Source organism: Punica granatum, chromosome 7, assembly GCF_007655135.1.
Source record: "Punica granatum isolate Tunisia-2019 chromosome 7, ASM765513v2, whole genome shotgun sequence".
Taxonomy (NCBI): Eukaryota; Viridiplantae; Streptophyta; class Magnoliopsida; order Myrtales; family Lythraceae; genus Punica; species Punica granatum.
Window position 1 is genome coordinate 23,920,558 of NC_045133.1, and position 22,053 is coordinate 23,942,610.

A 22,053-nucleotide genomic window follows, 5' to 3' on the forward strand; every position below is an offset into this window, starting at 1 on the left:
CTCAGAAGCATCAAGCATAATCGTGAATCCTATCTATATAGCTCGACTGCTGTGTGTTTCAACTGAACGAGTTCATGTCCGGCCTTTTCCATTTCTAGTAGCAACTAACCGGGCATTAGACTGTGTCAAGCTTGAATCGTTCATTATCAGTCTCTGGATTCCCCTGTGTATATATTTATCGCACTTACCATATTGAAATTTGTTGGAGCCTTTAGGTTAAATTGTGATCAGCAGATGCACTTTTTCACTTCTTCCTACTCCTTGTCGGTCTTGCATGCAAATCTTTAGTGTAAAATGGCGCATTAAAGTAGTTTTCATGTCGATGTCACTTGTACGTAAAAGGTGAAATATCATTGAGATATTTGATTAAGTAAATGTAATTGTGAGGCCAACACATCACAATTGGTCAAGGATGCACTACCCCGCTCCCATTAGATTAGCGTATACTATTTGTAGATGAGAAAGATTTCACTAATAGTTCTAATCCTATCATGGAAACATTTCGTGGTCAGAGATAAATTAATGTATGAACATGAAAATAGTTTTATTTAATATACTGAAGACATTTTATAATTTCATTAAGAAAAAGATTCTTGATTTTTGTGCTCCAATGGAATATTTATTTTTCTAATTTCAGATATGGCTTCAATTTTCTATATTATTGAATGAATAGAAAAGCAATTATCTAGAAAAATACATACATACATATATATTTAAACGAAAAGAAGCATTTCAGTTAAGGAGGAAAAAAAAGATAAACAACACATGAGATGGTTTATTTTAAATATAGATAATTAATAGTGTTGTAGTATAATTTGGACAAAACCTTTTGTATTTATGTATCTCAGAAAACTCACTTTCCATGCTTAAGCTATAAAAAGTAATTTGTAATTTTTTTAATTTCTATTAGACTCAACCCCTTGTTGTCCAAAAGAAAAAAAAAGGAAGAAGTTATATTATAATAATTAAAATGCACTGAATTTGTTAATATTGACTATATGTCTATATGATAGCTACATCTATGATGTAAAGGAACTATCCTATAATCTTCCCTCCCTACTGTCAAGAAGTCGCAATCTTTCTTTCTTATCTTTTTCAATAGCATAATAATTTTTCCATTAAAATAAAAAGTAAGAAAGAAAACGATTGGTGGGTGGAGTTCCTACTAGAGGGACCCATCTCATTATTTCATAAATTGATATTTTTATCGAAATGATATCATTGGCTTTATTATTTTTAAAAATCCTACACATTCAGTGCATGCATGTCTCGTTATAGCTAATAGATGTAACGGTACAATGCAAATAATTGAGATTAAATAAAGTTTATGGACACGCTATGAAAAACATTCTAAGAATAGTGTCATAACTTTATTTCAAAATTTGCTAAACCTACATATGTATAATTAAATAGCTAATAGTGCAATCGTACTTTGTGGCAATAATTGTACTTGAAATAATACATAAGATAAATATGTAAGACAGAGAAATTATCGAGATAAAACTAATATTCAGTGTTTTACATAATTCTTTAATTTTAAATACAACGCTTATATAGAATTAACGGAACGTAGATTTCCTTGTAAAATTACATCTCATAATAATGATGTTATAAGAGTTCCTCTTTCAATTAATCCAACTCGTAAAAGAAGCCCCGACTAGTTTCAAGAAGAGGTGTGTAAATATAATTGTACTTAATATTTTAGGAGAAATGCTATTAGGGTTGACTGAAAAAACAATCGTCGTGACTATTTTTATTTGAGTCGTTAGATTTTAATAGATAAAATTTAGACCGTATATGTGTTCACATTTTTGTAAAATGAAGATTCATCACTCATACTTTTACGTTTTATGTTATTGACCACATATCTGTTCAACAATAGTCAGTCGCACTCAAGAGTAAATTAACTAGATTCATATCGTTTCCATACCGAATCACGATGGCGATAGAGCAAGATATCGTCTCCGTTCAATGATTCCGTTGGGATCGTGGAATTGGAACGTAAGGGTTCGTTCGTGAGGGTTTTTGATGTTTAGTTTTCCGATAAGCCAAATTGGCCTGGGAGAGAGAGACGGGGGCGAAGTGGGGGGAGTCAGGAAGTTTTGGGTTAGCGGGGGAGTCGGGAAGTTTTCAAAACCATTTTCTATGGGATTCGGGCGCTCACCCGTATCATTGACAGCTTGACTCCAACTTGTACATTATTGTTGAAACTGGAAAAGAACTTGCAGACCACTTGATCGAAACGAGACATCAGTTGATTGATGCTACAGTTGCAACTCTACAATTATGTAAGTTGCTTCTTTTTTTCGCTGAATTAAATGGAGTATTCTAGAGACCACAGGAACTCTACAGCTGCTATGAAATGTTCCATTCGCCTGAATTGATAAATGATTCGATGAGACATAGCCCACCTAGGTCATCATGACCCCGCCAAAGTGTACAGTGGATCGGAACAGCTTCCATATGATAGAAGACAATGGTATATTAACGCAAACGCCTTCGTATTTAAGTCGAGTTTCGACCTTTTAACCTTCCATTTGGAAGACGAAATCCGTCATCAATTGGATTATCACTTTAGTGATTATGTAAGTCGCTTCGAATAAAGGACTTAGATGTGCTATTATGTCAGTTACTCCCTGACAAAAAATTTCAGCAAGAAGGGGCACACTGTGAGGATACTGATGAATTGCTCGACGTCGACATCGGAGCTAGTCACATCGGTCGGAGATGGGAGGCAGGCAAGGGGCAGTGAAAATGGTCTCGATCATAGTGGGAATTAGGGAGATGCTCTGTTGATTTGCTTGATGTTCATTCTGATTTAATTTTGGCCGATTTAATTTTTATAATTATATAACATAATGTATCTAAAATAAATGATAAGATTTTATTATATATAGATATTATTTAAGAATCTTGAATATTTTAAAACAAAGATTATTATTTCATTACATCAATATTAACCTAAAAATAAGTATATATGTATACATAATATAAATGTATTAGTAAGTGGTTACATGGACAACGATCAATATATATATGAAGAAAAAATACATATAAATTATATATTTTATAGATATTTATTTTTCAAAAATATATTAGACAATATTTTATAGATATATAATATATTTTTTTAAAAATAAATCAAATTTGTTCACCAATAAATGAAAATAAATCAGATTATATTTTATATAGATTTTGTATAATAGTTATAAATATAAATTATCATACACATATATATTCATTTCTCAAACAATACGTTTATAACTAGACGCGAGCTCTCAAAACGTATGTTCATCCCTAAATGCCTCAAAACGCATATCTATCTCTAGATTCAAGTGAGTTGATTAAATTTATCCTTTGATTTTTCTCTCATTTTTATCGTAATTTTTTTTTTATCTTTTCTCTAATTTTTATCTTTTTTTCTCATATTCTTTCTCAAGATTGGTAATGTAAGTTTCATTTTTAGAAAGGCTACCCCTCTAAGCAAGGTCTCATAAAGTAAGTTCGTGTATTACTAAACGTGAATGTTGTTTATTTTATTATTTTTGTTTCACTTTTGATTCTTGAAGAAATTTTTCTTTTAAATTTTTAATTAGAGTTTCATTTCATATTTGTTTCATTTCAAATTGTTATCCGTGAAAGCAAGGACGAGGTGGGCCTCGCCAAATAGCCTTAGAACGCTTCATTTGTGAATGAAATTTTCTCGGATTTCTGAGTTTTTTAACCCTTATAAATAACTACAATAATATATTTACCTTTCTCGGTTATAAGATAAAGGTATTTTAGATATTATATATATACATCTATATATATGTATATGTAGTCATATATATTATATAAATTTGTATATATACATGTCTCTATATATGTACATTTCAACAACGAAACTGCAGTGGATCCGATCAGACAATCAAAGAATCATTTGGTTTATTAATGAAATTTTCTTGAATTTTCCAAAAATTTTATATTTTTATATTTAATTTTTAATAAAAATGGTTTGTTTTAATCTTTAAAAGATATAGTATTTTAAAATCTGATTTTCTCGTTTTTCTTTTTTTAAAATTTTTATAATATTTTTTTCAAAAACTATTTTTTCAAAAAGAAAAATTAACGATACCTTTTTAGATTATCAAGATAAAGAATATTTTTATATTTTTGCATAAGATATTATTGATTACAAAATATTTAATTTAAAAATCATAAATTTATTGATTTTAAAAATAAAATGAGTATCTTTTTGATACGATATAGAGATAACGGAATATTTTTGAAACTTTTTTAGAAGATTTTATTTTCTATATGATGATCTTGAATTTTTTGTCAACAAGAATGTTTAATATATAACGGTAATATATAATAGTTGTCAACAAGAATGTTTAATATAAATAATAATAAAGATAAAGATCATCTTTATAGAGTTATAATAGTAACCTTATTGATTATCATAGCCATTCTAGTCTAGCCCACACATATGTGCGGGTCGGTTAGTTTAGTTAGAAATTAGTTGGCTCCATTTGCTTCCTTTCTATTAAAAATAGTATTCCCTAACAAGGACCAATTGATTAGATATGTTTGCTACATTTACTTCCTTTCATCTATTATTAATTTAAAGATATTATTCCCTAACAAATAATCTAATTAATTAGATTGATTGGCATCGTTTACTTTCTTATCTGTCCATAAGCGTTCATCCTGTGATGATTTCGATGGTTTAGGTTCCTAGAGACCTAAGCCAGCATGTGATTTCTTCAACCAAAGCAAAAGCGCTTTGGTATACAAAGCTACTGCAGGAGTGGAAAAAAAAATCAACCTAAAACACCGAAACAGACCTCTTGATTCATCTTCAAGACATCGAAGGGACATAAAAGAGCTGATATTGAAGTTTTTATCAGCTTACCATGGTCTTCCAATCCCGATGCGGAGATTCTCATCCTGATTCCTCGATTCAGTGCCAATGAGATTCTCATCCCATTGCGGAGATTCTCCATTTCCAAATCATAGCTGTTATGAGGTAAAATCTCCCTTTTTATGCATTGTGATTCAAGACTCCAGAACTTACCATTTAAGCAAGTCACACATGGAATAGATGCACCTGAGCTTGATCAAGAATATGCGCAAGAGTCGAAGAATGGCCTCAGAAGATTCTTGCCCAAGAATGGCCTAGAAGATTAGTGCAAGGTAGACCATTGACTGTCACTACCTATGACAAGGACAAATACGGACGTGGGGTGGATGATGTATAACATGAAGGCATTTTTTCTTTCCGATTACAAAGGAACTCAAAGCCTTATACAATGAAAGATAAATCCTAAATAACTAATAAAGAGACACGAGTAGTCCCACTAGATATCCAACATGCAATTTCTAGGTCAACATGCGAGGCGTGCGCTACTGCACTACATTCTCTTTTCATTATGAGATTTTTCTTCAGGTACATCTTTGTTTGAGGTTTTAAATTCAACTTTTTTTTTTATTAATCGGTTACCATTTATTGTAAAATTATAACAAGAAATTCTTCTAAGGAATGGAATGCCTTGGCACTACAAATATCATGACAGCCGTGCTAGCCTTGTCCAGGTTAATTATTCTAAGTGAGCTTTTGTTGATATCAAAATATTTACAATAATGAAGAGCGTATATAAACTTTCAGTGGGAAGAAAGTGGCAAAGGAAAGGAGTATCGGTCTGTGGGCTAAGGATAACCCCATCGCCCATTCCACCATGGGAGTGGCGGAGACAAAAGAGGATTTGTTACTGACATGGAAGAACGCAGCTGCAAAGATATTTCTTGATTCACTGGATGCCCAGTGTCTTGATTCATTACCTTTTAGCTTTAAGGGCATTTTCCCCAGCATTTTGATGAAATTTACTTAATACTTTGCACTGAATAGGAAAGCTGTCGATACAGAATTTCGACTATTCTTAAGTGTGGCGTTACTTCAGTTTCCCCTTGCTTTATCTTTTTGTGTTCCAACAGAACTGGTTTATATTGTTTTTCGAAGACTGAAACAGAAAGTGCCGCTTTTGACTACATGAGAGAAAACGGGTTTGTAGTAGTGGCAGCCTGTCCCGGCCTTACAGTAGGGCATGTTCTGCCGCCGACATTGAATGCGAAGTTCGTCAAAGGTACATATATCAGCTCATAGAAATGGTTATGCATGTATTGATGAGATGAAAAGTTATCGAAATTCTTTCAGTTTCTTATACATTGTGATTAAGGCATGATTATTGGGGGAGATCCCCTGATACAAGCACTTCTTTAGATTATAAATGCTCCACCTTTTACTATATATCCTTCATTGTAATCCTGTCTTGGGTCACCTGCGCAATTTAATCTATGTAAGCATTGAAACTGACATATCAATCCGGGTTCTTTTTCCCTTGCAAAGTATCTATATGAGAGGGATGGTGGTTTGGCTCAGTAATGGACTGGTAAATTACGGTGTAAGTTAGGCATTGAGGAATCAGTTCTCAACAAGCTCTGTTACACAAGTCGATATGCGAGATGTTGCTGAGGCTGTAATTTTAGCATGTGAAAAATCCAAGGCAGAGAAGCTCCGTAATATGCATTGCGCATTCTATCACGATGCGAGATTTGGCGGAAAAGCTCCATAATAGAGACCACGGAGACCGTAGTATCTATCCTGATTTCACATTACTCGAAAAGCTTGTTTTCTTTTGGCACAACAAATAAGTAATTCGTTCATCTGGCCTATAGGTTCTCCGAGTCTGCTTCATTGGAGAGTATGATTTTGGGCTAAAACAATTTTTGTGAAAGCTGAGCTCCAAGAGGCTGAAGAAGCTGGGGTGGACTTACCAGCCACTCGAGGATACACTCATGGGCTCGATCGAGAGCTCTACCAATAGGCAGGGCTGCTGTTGTCATGCATAGCAAAGAAAAGCTGTTGTCCCTTCATTTCTAATGACCATGAAATAGTTCCAGAAGAGCAGAACGTGCATGGTACTTCCACCGTTCTGGTCGGTGTTATTGTTCTCATGCTGTAGCAAGCACCATTTTACGATATATATAGTTGAAAGATGAACTAGTGGGTGGGTTTCATTAGCATTAATTATTCTGATTTTTTATTTGAAAAACTAAGAACTAGGTGGTGGAATCTTGGGGATGCCGCATACGATTTGATTTTGTATGTAAGAGCTAATCAATTAGAGATAAATATATATATATATATAGTTCATTTTACATATTTCTCTAAAGTCCACCTACAACCAGCAATATATCTAATATAAAACCTTTCATCCAAAAACAATTATATACATATATATATATATATATATCTAATATAAAAGTTCAATCAATTTGTTAAAATAAAATCGGGATATACAATTTAAGAAAACCTCTAATTAAAAACTAACCACTAATTAGTAGTGTTTAGGTTCATTCATGGCTCATAGAGCTGGAGCGCCATGCTGGGTTTGATATGCCAAACTGAAGAAGCCCATGAAGAAACCAAACACCATCCTAAATATATATTATACATGGCAACCATTGTCATATATCAAAAGACGTTCTTAAGTTATACTTCGATCTAATAAGTACTACTTTTCATCGAGCCTCCGAAAATCAGACAGAACCTGATGTTAGGCTTACAGCTCAACGCGATGGGCTCTACAGCCTCGAGCTTGATAAATTGATTGCCTGAACTGCCAGCTTTGAGCCCTATCGACATATTCGAGCGCTATGGGCCTCAGCTCTCTGCTGCCACTTTGCTCAGAGGGAATCCAGATTGACGAGGATATCACCATAACCATGTCCAAAGGCCATATTGAGCTCTCTACCTAAAAAGATGGCACTCTTGTAGGGCCTCAACATTATATGAATACTATAAAGACACGGGGACTCGGCCAGCTTGGACCTCCGCGTAGTATACCAAAACTTCATCATTTCGCCATTCTCGAGCGCTAGAACATTCCTTTTCATGCATGTAAACTGCAGTATTGGTACAAATAGCAAAACAAGAATCTATACCATCCATGTGACCACCATGACTGCAAGATTAACGTTCTATAAACTGGTCTTCGACGCCAAGATCTAGTGGTGCACCATAACAGCTCGAAGGTCTAATGGAAGGATCTACCAATCTCTACCCTCAAATATGGGATAGATAAGCTAAGAAAGACATGAACTGAGATGAGATTTTGGGAAAGGAACTGCACGAGTACATGGTAATCTGCTAATGGTCATTCATCGATCTTTATGCCACTCACCAATAGTATTTTTTTGCCATCCTTTCCCCTCATAGACATCGTTAGCTCCCGTCAAGTCATGCCAACGGAATTCCAGAGTCATCATCATAGGATGTCTTTGAACCTTATAATCATCAGTCACGAATCCCTAGTCATGTAAAACTTGGTCCTTACACTGAGTAGATTGCCCGAGTACCCAGAAAAGTAAATGATCATATCCCGCTAAAAGCCTTATTAAAAAAGATTCGAGAAACCTGAAATTGTATCCTAAATTCAACAGGATTATGTGGCTCTGGTGAGTCCAATCCGTCTCTATGCAATAGCTAGAGCACGAGATTTCAACGAGAATCAGTAAAAGCTGTAGGGACAGAGAATATTTGGGCAAAGGCTCAATTTACATCTCCTGTTATTTAAAAAAAAGTAATTATTCCTTACCAAAAAAAAAAAAGTAATTATTAATCCTAATATGTGGTGAAACATGCAACGTGAAAAATATAGACACGGTTAGAAAATGAAATTATAAATATATGCATACATATGAATATCTGTCCATGACCTTCTCATGATGAAATACACCTAAATGACGAAGATTCACACCCAAAATACACGTTAACAGACCATCGATGAGGCAACCCTAAGTAAGAAATACCAACTCACTTGAAGATAGGAGAAGGCAGCAAACCCATATCTTCTATGCAATTTCCCACCTACATCCTCTCATCTATTTATCCACTACTATAAAACCCATAAATTTCAACTTCCATTACTTCCCCTGGACTTTAGGGTAGGCTACCTCAATTAATCCGACGGAACAATTTTACAATGCGAGAATACTTACTAAAGTCAAAACTGAATTGGCATTATTAGGAAATCATTTGACCAACCTCAAATTTGCAATTATCTCATAGAACCTTGTACATATACATATAGATATACCTATATATATGCCCACTTTCGAGAAGGCATAGCTGGTCTTAATAAGAACCTAGCTCCTTTGGAAGTTTTAAGTGCAAATCAACATTAAACAACTCTATATCAGCCACATGCAAGAAGATCGACAGACACAACAAAGACAACAATTTCGGCTCGGACAAACCGAACCGTGTCGATTATCTAAGAAATATGAATGTTCAACCAACTCCAAATTCAACCACACATACCTAAGCATCACAGCTAATTTACCCGATTATAAGCTTAACCTCTTCCTTACAGGTGCACCCACATTTCCCCTATTCAATCCACTGAAACCCAACTCCCTCTTTGCTGGGTTATTCGCTCACTGACATGCTGCCGCTCTCACATCCTCCTCCCTGCCCTTCCTTTCTTCTTCTTCTTCTTCTTCTTCTTCTTCTTCTTCTTCTTCTTCCGCCGGCTCCTTCTCTAGCTCTCTGTCCCTCTCTTCCTCTCGAACTGGTCTCTCTCTCCTCTCTCTCTCTCTCTGTCCGAACTTGTTCTGATTCAGACAGAATCTGCCATAAAACCCCTTTCCTTCCTTTCTTCTCGGCAAAACCAGATTCAAGTAGGAGAAAGACTCAGAGAGAAAGGAAAAGGAAAAGCAAAACCAGAAGGCGGTGTGAAGTGTCAGGAAGAGGAAAAGGTGTGTTTATGGGCCATATTTAGTAAGTATAATGGATGGATTGGGCTTAAACAAATAGTTTCATGGACTGAGCCATGATCCAAATAAATTAATAGGCCCATATACACATGTCAGACATAATACATAATGTGACATATACAACGTGCATATAACCGCATATATTATATATATATATATATATATAATGCATGGTGTTCGCAGAATATTTGGGTAAAGGCCCATTTAGTCACTGTGACCTCAGCTGCAAGTGCATCCTGCATATTTATATTTACATCTTCTGTTTTATAAAATAAAGTAATTATTCCTTACCAAAAAAGAAAAGTAATTATTAATACTAATATGTAGCGAGACATGCAACGTGAAAAATAAGATTTCGAGATTGTTCATAGTGGGGCCAGACGGATCCACCAAGATCATTCGGCTGTGCTCAGACCGATTGAATGCGAAATCTCGCCGTGTCCCCGAGGCATACGACAAACAGTCGAAAATCCACAATATTGCGGAAAGAAGGGTAGCATTCAGCACGCACACAGCTCAAGTCACATGTCTATTTCACTTCCTTTCACCTTCCCAAATAGAAGAAAAATCAGCCAAATTTCGCGAACGTAAACATATAAAAATAAAACAAAATAAAAGGAAAACAACAAAAAAAAAAAGGAGAAAAAGGAAAAAGAAGGAAGAAACAAAAAGAGAGACAAAAATGGGACGCGTCATCACGTGCATCTCACGTGCACATCCTCATCCTTTCCCTCCCGTCCGGATCACATCTACCACAATAATATCCCGCCCGGTGTCCACAAAATATTCGCCACGTGTCAACATCTGCACACTTATTAGACTTCTTTACTTCCATGGGCCCCACATCATCCGCGGACGCAATTTCTCACTCTCTGTCTTCTTTCTTCTTCTTCTTTTTTTTTTTTTTTTTGGGACAAGTATTACCGACTGCCCAGTGGTCAAAAGGGGGTCCCACCACTGTACCGCCTTCGCCGCCGCGACGGCGACGGCGAGCGGCAGCCGGTGAATCACCTGGAGAGGGCTCGCTGGAGGACTCGGGCGAGCGGGCTCGGGGCGCTGAGGTGGGGAAGGTGTCCCTCGGTGTTGAGCATCTCCACGGTGGTCATGCCGCCGAGGTGGCTCTTGAGGTAGGCGGCGACGGACGCCGGCACGGAGACGTCCTTGGCCGTCTGGATCACGCAGCAGGGCACCCTCACGAGGCCCAGCACCCCCCTGAGGTCGCTGTTGAAGACCGTTCGGCAAACGAACAGCGATATGTCCGGCCGCATGTTGAACAGCGTCCGGCTGAACTCCCTCACCGCCGCCGGCACGTCCGCCCCCACCGCCAGCGGCGCGTACCCCTTCACCCACGCCTCGTAGTTCGCCTCCATCGCCGAGAACACCTTCTCGATCTCCTCCTGCTCGAACCCCCCGTGGTAGTCCCTGTCGTTCAGGAACCTACAAGAACCCGGCCAAGACAACATTTTTCCGACGTGAATTCCGGCGACCGATCACTAAATTCACTGAATCGATCATAATCAAAAACATTCTCCACGGTAAAATTCGAACATTTGAGGAGTGACAATTTAGCAGTTAACCGAACCCAATTGACTCCGACCGACGCGATCGCATATCGTATAATGGGAGTCAACTGTCGGAGAGAGTACTTCACCTGGGAGAAGCTCCGATGAGGATGAGCTTGGTGAAGAGCTCGGGGCGGCGTATGGCGGCGAGGATGCCGATCATGGCGGAGACGGAGTGGCCGACGTAGGCGCAGCGCTCGATGCCGAGCTCGTCGAGGATGGTGAGGAGGTCATCGACGTAGGCGTCGAGGGTGGTGTAGCGGCGGTAGTCGAAGTGGTCCGGGTTGACGCTGCCGGCGCAGACGAGATCGTATAGGACCACCCGGTAGTGTGGGACGAAGAACGGGAGGATGCGCTGCCACGCCGACTGGTCCGTCCCGAACCCATGGGCGAACACCAGGAACCTCTGCCCTGACCCGACAACCTGAACGTGCAGGGCGTCTAGGATGTTGTTCCCCATGGCTTTAGGAGAAATTTGCGCAGCAAAAAGATTAAAGGGAGCTCTGGGATTGGATTAGTGAAAGGCTGTTGGGGGATCCTATTGAAGGATGATACTATGTTTTGAGTGAGTGCAAATGTATTTTCTTGGTCAAAAATTAATTATTATTTCTTCATTTGTTTGGGTTATAAATGTTTGGGCCATTGTTTCTGGGATTGGGAGGAACTTGTGTTATAGCCAACCTATAGGAGAGATCGGAGATGCAGAGAGGGGGTTTGCTTATTTATATATTGTTTGTATTTTTTGATGAGACCTCGGGAAATTCTCCGCTTATTGAACCGTGATAATTCTGGCATGTTTATTTTCAATGTTAAAATCACAAAACTTTAACTTTAATCTTAACTCAACCCACTACACAATAAAAATACACATTTTTCAAGTCAAAAATTTTAACTTTAATTTTAACTCAACACACAACACAACATTTGTCATTTTTCACAATCAAAATCAAAGTTACTTTAACTCTGAAATCAAACGCACCGTTCATGTTCTGGATCGACTTGATTTTGATTAAGAGATGCTTTAGTACTCTTTTAATTCTTGCATTGTACTTAAATTTATTCAGTAAGAGCCCAATTTGCCATTAATCACAGCTTTCGTGATTTTACTTTCTTTTTTTTTGGGTTAATTTTTTTTTATATTTCTATTTTCTTTTCAAAGACATTAGGCTTCACATGAGTGGCTTCTTTTGGGGGCAGTTAGCGTTGTCCGGACAGGTGTCCGTTAGGTTGTGGAAAAATCTACACCACATCCGTCGAATAACAATAAAAAAATATACAATGCTCAACTCCAACCAAAAGTAAAATAATTTACATAAGGCTTCACCTTAATAAGTTTGCTTCAAAGGCCCTACAGTTAGGGTCAGTCTAACATGTTAACTAATCATAATAATATATCTGGTATTTTTAATTCATGTATTTAATATTTCAATTTAAATATTTGATACTATTAATACTTCTTACTAGTACAAGAATTTTTTACTTGTGCTTTTACCTCAAGCGCTTTGTATTTCACTTTAAGTGTAGAAATTTGTACGGCACATCACAAATAGTGAATACAATAAACAATTCCAATGGGATTTTTTGGAGAATGGAGTCAAATTACATTTCGATTCTACTCCACTCAATTTTTTTTCAAATTTAAAAATATAGTTATTACTATTTCATTATTTTCTTTATTTAATAATAAATTCTCACATATTTTTTTTCATCATTATATAATTAATTTTTTAATAATAAATTTTCTATCTCCACTCAATTTTTTCATCAATTCAACAATATAATCATTACTTTTTCATCTTTTTCACCTATTTAATAGTAAGTTCTCAAACATACATTTTTATGATCATCATTATAACTTTACCCCATTACCAAACGCAACCTAAAATTCTTGAACCTAAATATTTCAATCTAAACACTATGTCATATTAGAATTTTTCCTATTGCTTTTGTCTCTCCTATAACACGGTCGGAAGCTCATGAGTGCAAAGCAAACCTAATCCATTCATCGGCCGATTAAGCAAGTTGTCTACTCCTAACAAACATAACTATAAGAAAATAATCAATTCCCATGATGTTTTAACAAGATTTGATTCTAAGACCTCGAGAAGATAAGTAAACTTTCTAGTCATTTATTTACTTTGATATCATGATGTCAGAACACTGGTTCAAGCATTTGTGTTATAAAACTGTCATACCAAGTCTCCCTACATCAGTGTGAAATTATTGATGCTTAACGATTTGAGTGGATATACGTGGAACAACATGAGTGTAACTCGTGTCGCGGTATAAGTATGCGCAGTTAGGAAGGGATGGCTAAATCCTCGTTGGTGCTGACTTCTCGTGAAACCTTCCACGGCTCAAAAAAAAAATCGCAACATCCTTTCCAATTTTAGGAAAAATGCTCGATGTGCATTTTAGATTCTGTTGTTTTTCTTTATACTCTTTCCAATTCTTCTTGTCGTTTTTAAGTACTTTGGCCTGTTTAGGACCACTTGTTCTGTGTGTTTTTCCTTTTTCTACTTTTCAATTTGGCCACTTCCTCTATCTCAATTCCCTAGATATTCTATTCTCGGCCATCTCTAATTTGATATGATCAATTATGTTCATTTCACCTTTGCATTGGGACCAATAGTCGGAAGCACGCAAGATTTAGAAATGGGAATTGTGAACAACACACATAAAGTTCTACACTCTTGCATTATGAACCAAAAGAACCATATCAATGCTATATCGCACGCAAATTTTTCTGAATGATAGTGGATCCCCAATAAGATAGAAGGCCGGCACATATATCATAGAAGATAAAAGACTCTAGTGCATGTATATATTCATATTCCGACGATCGTCTCAGAGCGAGGGGTAGCCTTAGCATTTGCTGGAGAACGTAAACGTTCAGCGACTGAAGTATAGAACCGTGTATATGTAATTAGGAGGGGTTGCCACATACAAAGTTTTGCATTGATTTAGACAAAAAGGTGAAATTCTAATGGTTTGGAAGGCTCCCTTTTCTATCAATTTACTCATGATCCTTATCAGAACATTCATAGCATCCAATATATATGATTGATATTATTACAACAATGGCTTGTAAATGCACCATGATGTCTTATAATGACGCTAGGACAGGCAATATCGATGACGTCAGGCCCAAGATTTGCCTTAAATTAACGAAATAAGTAAATAACTTTTTCCAAAAGCATATTATATTATTCAAACTGCATGTTTAATTTTTGTTTTAATTATGTCGCTTTGCATCACAGAGCAACCATGAATCAAGCCTATCTACATACATGACAGAACATATCTATTGTTAACATCTTTCCTCCATCGTTGTAGTTGAGTGGTACAGTAATAAAGATTGATATATATTGGCAGTCGATTCACATGAGATTTTGTGCTTCAAGGAATGTCAGAGTAGGGTCGATGAGGGAATTGGATTCAATTGCGGGCCAGGCCGAATTCATCCATAGCAAAACGAGAGGGACCGGGGAAGTTCTAATGGCCAATAGGTCCATCCTTTTTCTCGTTGCCGCATCCAACTCAATGGTGTTATTGGCGAAAACTGACCTCCGCAAACCAACCCTCACCCATTCTCTTCTCTGGTCCTCTTCCTCTTTTCTTCTTCTTCTACTCTTTTTTTTTTTTCCTTTCTGAAAGTCAAAACAAATTCATTGAGTGATCTGTGACTATAGACATTGCTCATATCGCATGATATATCGACCAAGATGTGGCCGCACCGTAGTAAATAAGAAGTGCCATAAGCACTGGTACCTTACCCTAAACATTGACGCAAGTTACGCTCCGGTGACGATATCAAGCATAAGGAAACATATACGGTACGTCGGTAGGTGCAATTTACGTGATAATTTTCCAGAAAGCTAGGCGAGGAGATAGGTGGACCAGTCTACTACCAGTAGGTCTCCCATTAATAAGATAAGGGCATGCGAGGACATGAATTAAAAAGTTGTAGATAAGCTGGGCCCCCTCCCCCAACAACGGCATATTTTGCAAAACAAGGACATTCATATTATTAAGAGTCTATGAAAAGGAAAAAGATAATAATACAAATAAATGATATAGGCTCAATATGAGGAAGAAATTAATCACATAAGATGTAAATTTACACTATGGGTAATGGATCATAGTGTGAAAAAGGTTTACACAATCATCCATTACCCGTTTGCCTTTATCCCACATCATGTTTTTTGCTTCGATATAATTGGCATCCTTTGCGCGCATGCAAAAGAAGGTTTTATCGAGAGATATATACTGTTGGGATCTCTTGCATTAAGTCTGGAAATTTGTCCAATAAGCGAGGAAATGAGACAAAATACTATTTTCTACTGTTTCAGGATTTCTGATAAACTCTACGTCTATTTAAAAGATAAATATCTTATCAAAGAGAATCTAGGACAGTAACACACGTTCTAGTCTAGTAATCAAAAAGTTATAGGTTTAATATTCTGTGAAACTATTCATGTTTCTTTTGATCGATCTAGAGAATTTTGCCATATATTTATTTGGCTTCTATTTAATTTCTTTGTTTTCTTCATCTCGTACTTTTGGCATGTTATACAACATATACATTGGTGAGCATAAGTTTAGGTATTTATATCGGTGGAGGTACAATAATGTGGTGGAGGGAAGTGTTGATGGAGTCTTAATTGGTATGATGAGTCATACGGCGTATCTTATCCACAGCTTTTTCCTTCTTCTTCCTTTTTCCTGCTTTGCAATGCCCATAGCATCTACACATATTCGACCTCGTCAAAGTGAGAAAGGGAAGAGAGAGAGAGAGAGAGAGAGATTAGAATAAGAAACGTGAACATGCATGAATAAGTTAAAAATATCGCGTCCATAGTTTCCACTATGGTCAAGTCGAAACTTAAATGTGAATTAATCTCATTTAATAAGTTAAAAATATGTAGTAATTTCATATGAATTGTGATTCCCGAATTGAAAGAGGTGCCCTATATAGATATAGCTAGTTAGAACTAATTGACAAATGGACTTTAATTTTTTGAAATTATATAGATAACATAAATTTTATGTATGTGATATGGTGGGTTTAAGGACGAAAAAAGACATTGGACAGTACTATTCTTTTTCCGACTTACAATAGAGAGACATAAACAATAAAAAAATAAGTATGCGATTATTTTTTGCTGAATATATAGACAATAAAAATGGAAATGCGATTAGATTGATACGGAAAACCACATAAAGAATAAAGAGAGAGGTCTTCACTGCAAAGTTAAATGGAATCCAACTCACTTTAATTTTGTATCATTGATTGGTTAGATTATTATTGGAGAGTTTGGACACAATCATTTCAATCGTAAATCATCATTTTTATCCTTAGTATTAATTATTTTGCTTTTTAATCCGTTCTGTTTCTTCTATCCTATGATGCCACGTTGCCCTAACTTTCCAATAGTGTTCCACACATTCACAATCATTATTGCGATATTTAAGGACCTAATTCTTCTTCCCTCTTAAAGCACGCATGCGTTTTCCATTTATGTGAGTGATTCCCACTTATTAGCCCCTTTTCATCCATATAACTTTTTATTAGAAGTATTTTACTTGTAATATTGAATCAAAATGGATTGAAAATATCTCATAATTATAATACCAGTCGATACATGAAAAGATTTAATTTTAATTATTAAATTAAAAATATCCCATAATATAGAAATTTCTTTTATTCGAAATTGACTCTGATATTTTCTCCTCCACCTTATTGGAATTTGACTTACGTGGGTAAGGTGATTTGCATACATCTCCAACGATTGACCCATTTGCATCTCTTCATTGAGGTAATCATAGCTATGCTTATCTTGAATAGAAAAGATTTGCTTGACAAGCTATAAGCCCCCTTTCATTATTCATGACAATGTGACGCGGTAACTTATTAATAAGCTTTTATCATGCGTATTTTACTTGCAGCTAAAACTACCAGAGGAAAAATATTTTCCTTGCGATTTTATAACCGCAGCCCGAGAGGTGTCTTAACCTAAGGGTGAAATTCTGCAGAGAGAAAGACTTCTCGCGGTTGCTTAGACAGCGATTTTTGAACTGCAGAAAAAGATTTGACTACGGTTAAAATCAATTGTACAAAGTAAAAATAACTGCTAGCTAAGATAAACTCTATTGTAGTGAGAACCGCATTCTCATAGTCAAGTTGATACGAGAATTAATGAGAATTAATTTCAATTAATAAATTAAAAATATGTCGAATTAAAAAACAAAGATTCCTTTTATTTGGAATTGACACTAAGAGAATTCTCCTCATTGGGAATTTGACTTACGTGGGAAAGGTGATTTGCATACATCTCCAAAGATTGACTCGTGTGGTATCTCTTCATTGATGTAATATAGCTAGTATGCTTATCTTAAATAGAAAAGATTTTGCTTGTCAAGCTTTTTATTGTATACTAGGAAAACTCATTTAACTGCGCCATGCCACATGTATATGCTGTTGTTTTTTTTTTTAATTAGTTAGGTTGGAGCCAACTCGTTATGATCCATCTGCGAGTCCTATATTTATTGTACATTAGTTGATTGATGCCTTAACTGCATGCAACAATAATATCAAAGATATATCCGACAGTATCATGATGCAGACTAAAGTTACCTGGACAAACTCCAAACTCAGCTTAATATATAGGACCACTATCTCGATTCGAAAATGACACTACGAGAGACCCCGTCTCTAGATGCATGTATGTTCTTAAAGGGAGAGGAAAACATATAGGCACCAGCTCAACATTGATATAGAATTTTCATTTCTAATTTAGCTTTGTACCCCTAAATAATATGATACAATACGTCATTAATTTGCACATACATTAAACACTAGTATTTAATATGGCAGCGGTGGAAGCTCATAAATTTATATATAAATATTAAATAAAAAGTCCGGGCATACTGCGGTTTAGACTTATTGGGTTAAACTCTATACAACGGAATCATTAATTTCTTCATAAAGTTTCATTACTTATTTCTTTTAAAATAGTCGTTTTTAGGTCTTGGAATAGTTACCGATAGTTGGTTGTCGTTTAAGTGAAATTATTTCTTTAGAAGTACAAATATCTCATTCACAGTCTTACATATACTTGACTTACCTTTAATGGGTAGATGTCTTTCAAACTTCTATCAATGAGATGACAATATATTGTCAAACCACTTGTCACATCTTTATTTCTAGGGACTCAAAAATGTCACACGAAATAACAAGTATGCTTTATCCTTCACACGTTTCTAAATTCTATCTTAACTTTTATATATGGTATATAAAAGTAAAATCTGAAACTTTTGAATTCTCAGGTGAGGATGCATGCTATTGCACTGTATCTCTTTTTTGATATATAATATGTTACTTATATTTATATGGAACATACTCAAAAATAAAAATATATATGGTGCAAATGATATGCATAAAAAAATATGTAATGATAATGGGAACAAATACCGCATATATAACAGTTGGCAAATTCACCTATTAGAAGTTCCGAGTTATTTCCCCTTTATGTTAAAATTGTATATGAGCAGTGCAAATATATTGAACGAAACAATGAAAAAATGTGTTTATTCCTATAAAATAATATATACGTTTACAGTTTCTTATTTAAATAGCCATTAGAACTATAAATATAAAATACTTACTAATTCTTCAGAAAACGATTAACAAGGCTATGGAACAAAGAATTTAAATGAAGTTACCAACATGGGTTGGTCCAAACGATTCAGTATTTGTTCCGTTCAAGTAAGATCTTAGGTTCGAGTCCTTATGAATGCAGAAAAGCCACGCTGGAAGAGCTTTATCCCGGGCTCAACAGGACTAGTCGGGGCCAAATTGGACTTCCGGATACTAGGGTTTACACTGAAATTTTTTTTTAATAAAGTCATAAAGAGTATTAATTAAAATTTGTCTAGATATATATAAAAAAACGTAGAGATAAAAATAAAATTAGATTATATACATAGAATGACAAAAATAGTCTATACACGAAAGACATGAAAAAAATTTCAATGTAAATTTTTTCTATTACATTAAAAATGTAAAAATAAGATGGATACAAAATCATGGAGAATCTATTAAATATGTCTAAATACATGGAAAGAGTAAAAATGGTCTAGATCTGTTGAAAGTATAGGACGCAAATTAAATGAAAAAAAAAATCTGGATATATTGAAAGCATAAAATTTTTTATGCTTATTGAAAAAATCAGTCACGAATAAAACTCGGTCCTTACACTGAGTAGATCACCCGAGTACCCGGAAAAGTAAATGATCATATCCCACTAAATGCCTTATTAAAAAAGATTCGAGAAACCTGAAATTGTATCCTAAATTCAACAGGATTATATATGGCTCTGGTGAGTCCCATCCGTCTCTGTGCGATAGCCAGAGCAAGAGATTGTAATGAGAATCAGTAAAAGCTGTAGGGACAGAGAATATTTGGGCAAAGGCCCAGTTAGTCACTGTGGGCTATGCTGCAAGTGCATCCTATATATTTATATTTACATCTTCTGTTTTATAAAATAAAGTAATTATTCCTTACCCAAAAAAAAAAAGTAAAGTAATTGTTAATACTAATATGTGGTGAAACATGCAACGTCAAAAATAAGATTTCTGAGATTGTTCGTGGTGGGGCCAGACGGGCCCACCAAGATCATTCTGCTGTGCTCAGACCCATTGAACTCGAAATCTCGCCGTGTCCTCGAGGCATACGACAAAGAGTCGAAAATCCACAATATTGCGGAAAGAAGGGTTGCATTAAGCACGCACACAGCTCAAGTCACATATCTATTTCATTTCCTTTCATCTTCCCAAGTCGAAGAAAAATCAGCCAAATTTCGCGAACGTAAATATATAAAAATAAAATAAAATAAAAGGAAAAAAAAAAGAGAGAGAGAAAAAGAAAAAAGAAACAAACAGAAAGACAAAATGGGATGCGTCATCACGTGCATCTCACGTGCACATCCTCAGCCTTTCCCTCCCGTCCTGATCACATCACCATAATAATAATCCCGACCTGTGTCCACAAAATACTCGCCACGTGTCAACATCTGCACACTTCTTAAGACTTCTTTTCTTCCGTGGGCCCGACATCATCGGTCGGACGCAATTTCTCACTCTCTGTCTTCTATCTTTTTTCTTTTTTTCTTTTTTATGGGGACAAGTATTACCGACTGCCGAGTGGTCAAAAGGGGGTCCTACCACTGTATCGCCTTCGCCGCTGCGACGGCGAGCGGCGGCCGGGGAATCACCGGGAGAGGGCTCGCTGGAGGACACGGGCAAGCTGGCTCGGGGCGCTGAGGTGGGGGAGGTGGCCCTCGGTGTCGAGCATCTCCACGGTGGTCATGCCGCCGAGGTGGCTCTTGAAGTATTCGGCGACGGACGCCGGCACGGAGACGTCCTTGGCCGTCTGGATCACGCAGCAGGGCACCCTCACGAGGCCCAGCACCCCCCTGAGGTCGCTGTTGAAGATCGTCCGGGACACGAACAGCGATATGTCCGGCCGCATGTTGAACAGCGTCCGGCTGAACTCCCTCACCGCCGCCGGCACGTCCGCCCCCACCGCCAGCGGCGCGAACCCGTTCACCCACTTCTCGTAGTTCGCCATCATCGCCGAGAACACCTTCTCGATCTCCCCCAGCTCGAACCCCCCGTGGTAGTCCCTGTCGTTCAGGAACCTACAAGAACCCGGCCAAGACAACATTTTTCCGACGTGAATTCCGGCGACCGATCACTAAATTCACCGAATCGATCATAATAAAAAACATTCTCCACAGTAAAATTCGAACATCTGAGGAGTGACAATTTAGCAGTTAACCGAACCCAATTGACACCGACCGACGCGCTAGTATCTCGTATAATGTGAGTCAACTGTCGGAGAGAGTACTTCACCTGGGAGAAGCTCCGATGAGGATGAGCTTGGTGAAGAGCTCGGGGCGGCGTATGGCGGCGAGGATGCCGATCATGGCGGAGACGGAGTGGCCGACGTAGGCGCAGCGCTCGATGCCGAGCTCGTCGAGGATGGTGAGGAGGTCATCGACGTAGGCGTCGAGGGTGGTGTAGCGGCGGTAGTCGAAGTGGTCCGGGTTGACGCTGCCGGCGCAGACGAGATCGTATAGGACCACCCGGAAGTGTGGGGTGAAGAAGGGGAGGATGCGCTGCCACGCCGACTGGTCCGTCCCGAACCCATGGGCGAACACCAGGAACCGCTGCCCTGTCCCGACAACCCGAACGTTCAGGGCGTCTAAGATGTTGTTCCCCATGGCTTAGGAGAAATTTGCACAGCAAGAAAGATTAAAAGGGAGCTCTGGGATTGGATTAGTGAAAGGTATGTTTTTTTCCTTTTTCTTTTTTGTGGGGGGGGGGGGGTTTCAAAAATTAATTATTATTTTTTCATTTGTTTGGGTTATAAATGTTTGGGCCATTGTTTCTGGGATTGGGAGGAGCTTGTGTTATAGCCACCCTATGGGAGAGATTCGGAGATGCAGAGAGAGGGGTTTGCTTATTTATATATTGCTTGTATTTTTCGGTGAGACCTCGGGAAATTCTCCACTTACTGGCCAGTGATAATTCATGCTCCGGGATTGACTTGACTCTGATTAAGATATGCTTCGGTATTCTTTTAATACTTGTATATTGTTTTAAGTTC

General features: G+C 37.1%; 2 protein-coding genes and 1 long non-coding RNA gene across 3 annotated transcripts; 1 reads left to right on the top strand and 2 right to left on the bottom strand.

Annotated features, from left to right (window-relative positions):
• The first annotated feature begins 4,824 nt into the window (after positions 1–4,824).
• Positions 4,825–7,149, top strand: LOC116215145. The gene is made up of 3 exons (XR_004158420.1): positions 4,825–5,011; positions 5,087–5,178; positions 5,651–7,149. It is a non-coding gene; the product is annotated as an uncharacterized LOC116215145 (long non-coding RNA).
• Positions 7,150–10,298: 3,149 nt separating this feature from the next.
• Positions 10,299–12,080, bottom strand: LOC116213400 (probable strigolactone esterase DAD2). The gene is made up of 2 exons (XM_031548299.1): positions 11,471–12,080; positions 10,299–11,256 (listed from the first exon to the last, which is right to left on the bottom strand). Exons 1-2 carry the CDS (start codon positions 11,839–11,841, stop codon positions 10,827–10,829), a joined length of 801 nt encoding a protein of 266 aa, XP_031404159.1. The 5' UTR covers positions 11,842–12,080; the 3' UTR covers positions 10,299–10,826.
• Positions 12,081–20,142: 8,062 nt separating this feature from the next.
• LOC116213401 (strigolactone esterase D14-like) lies at positions 20,143–21,781 on the bottom strand. The gene is made up of 2 exons (XM_031548300.1): positions 21,297–21,781; positions 20,143–21,082 (listed from the first exon to the last, which is right to left on the bottom strand). Exons 1-2 carry the CDS (start codon positions 21,665–21,667, stop codon positions 20,653–20,655), a joined length of 801 nt encoding a protein of 266 aa, XP_031404160.1. The 5' UTR covers positions 21,668–21,781; the 3' UTR covers positions 20,143–20,652.
• Positions 21,782–22,053: the final 272 nt, after the last annotated feature.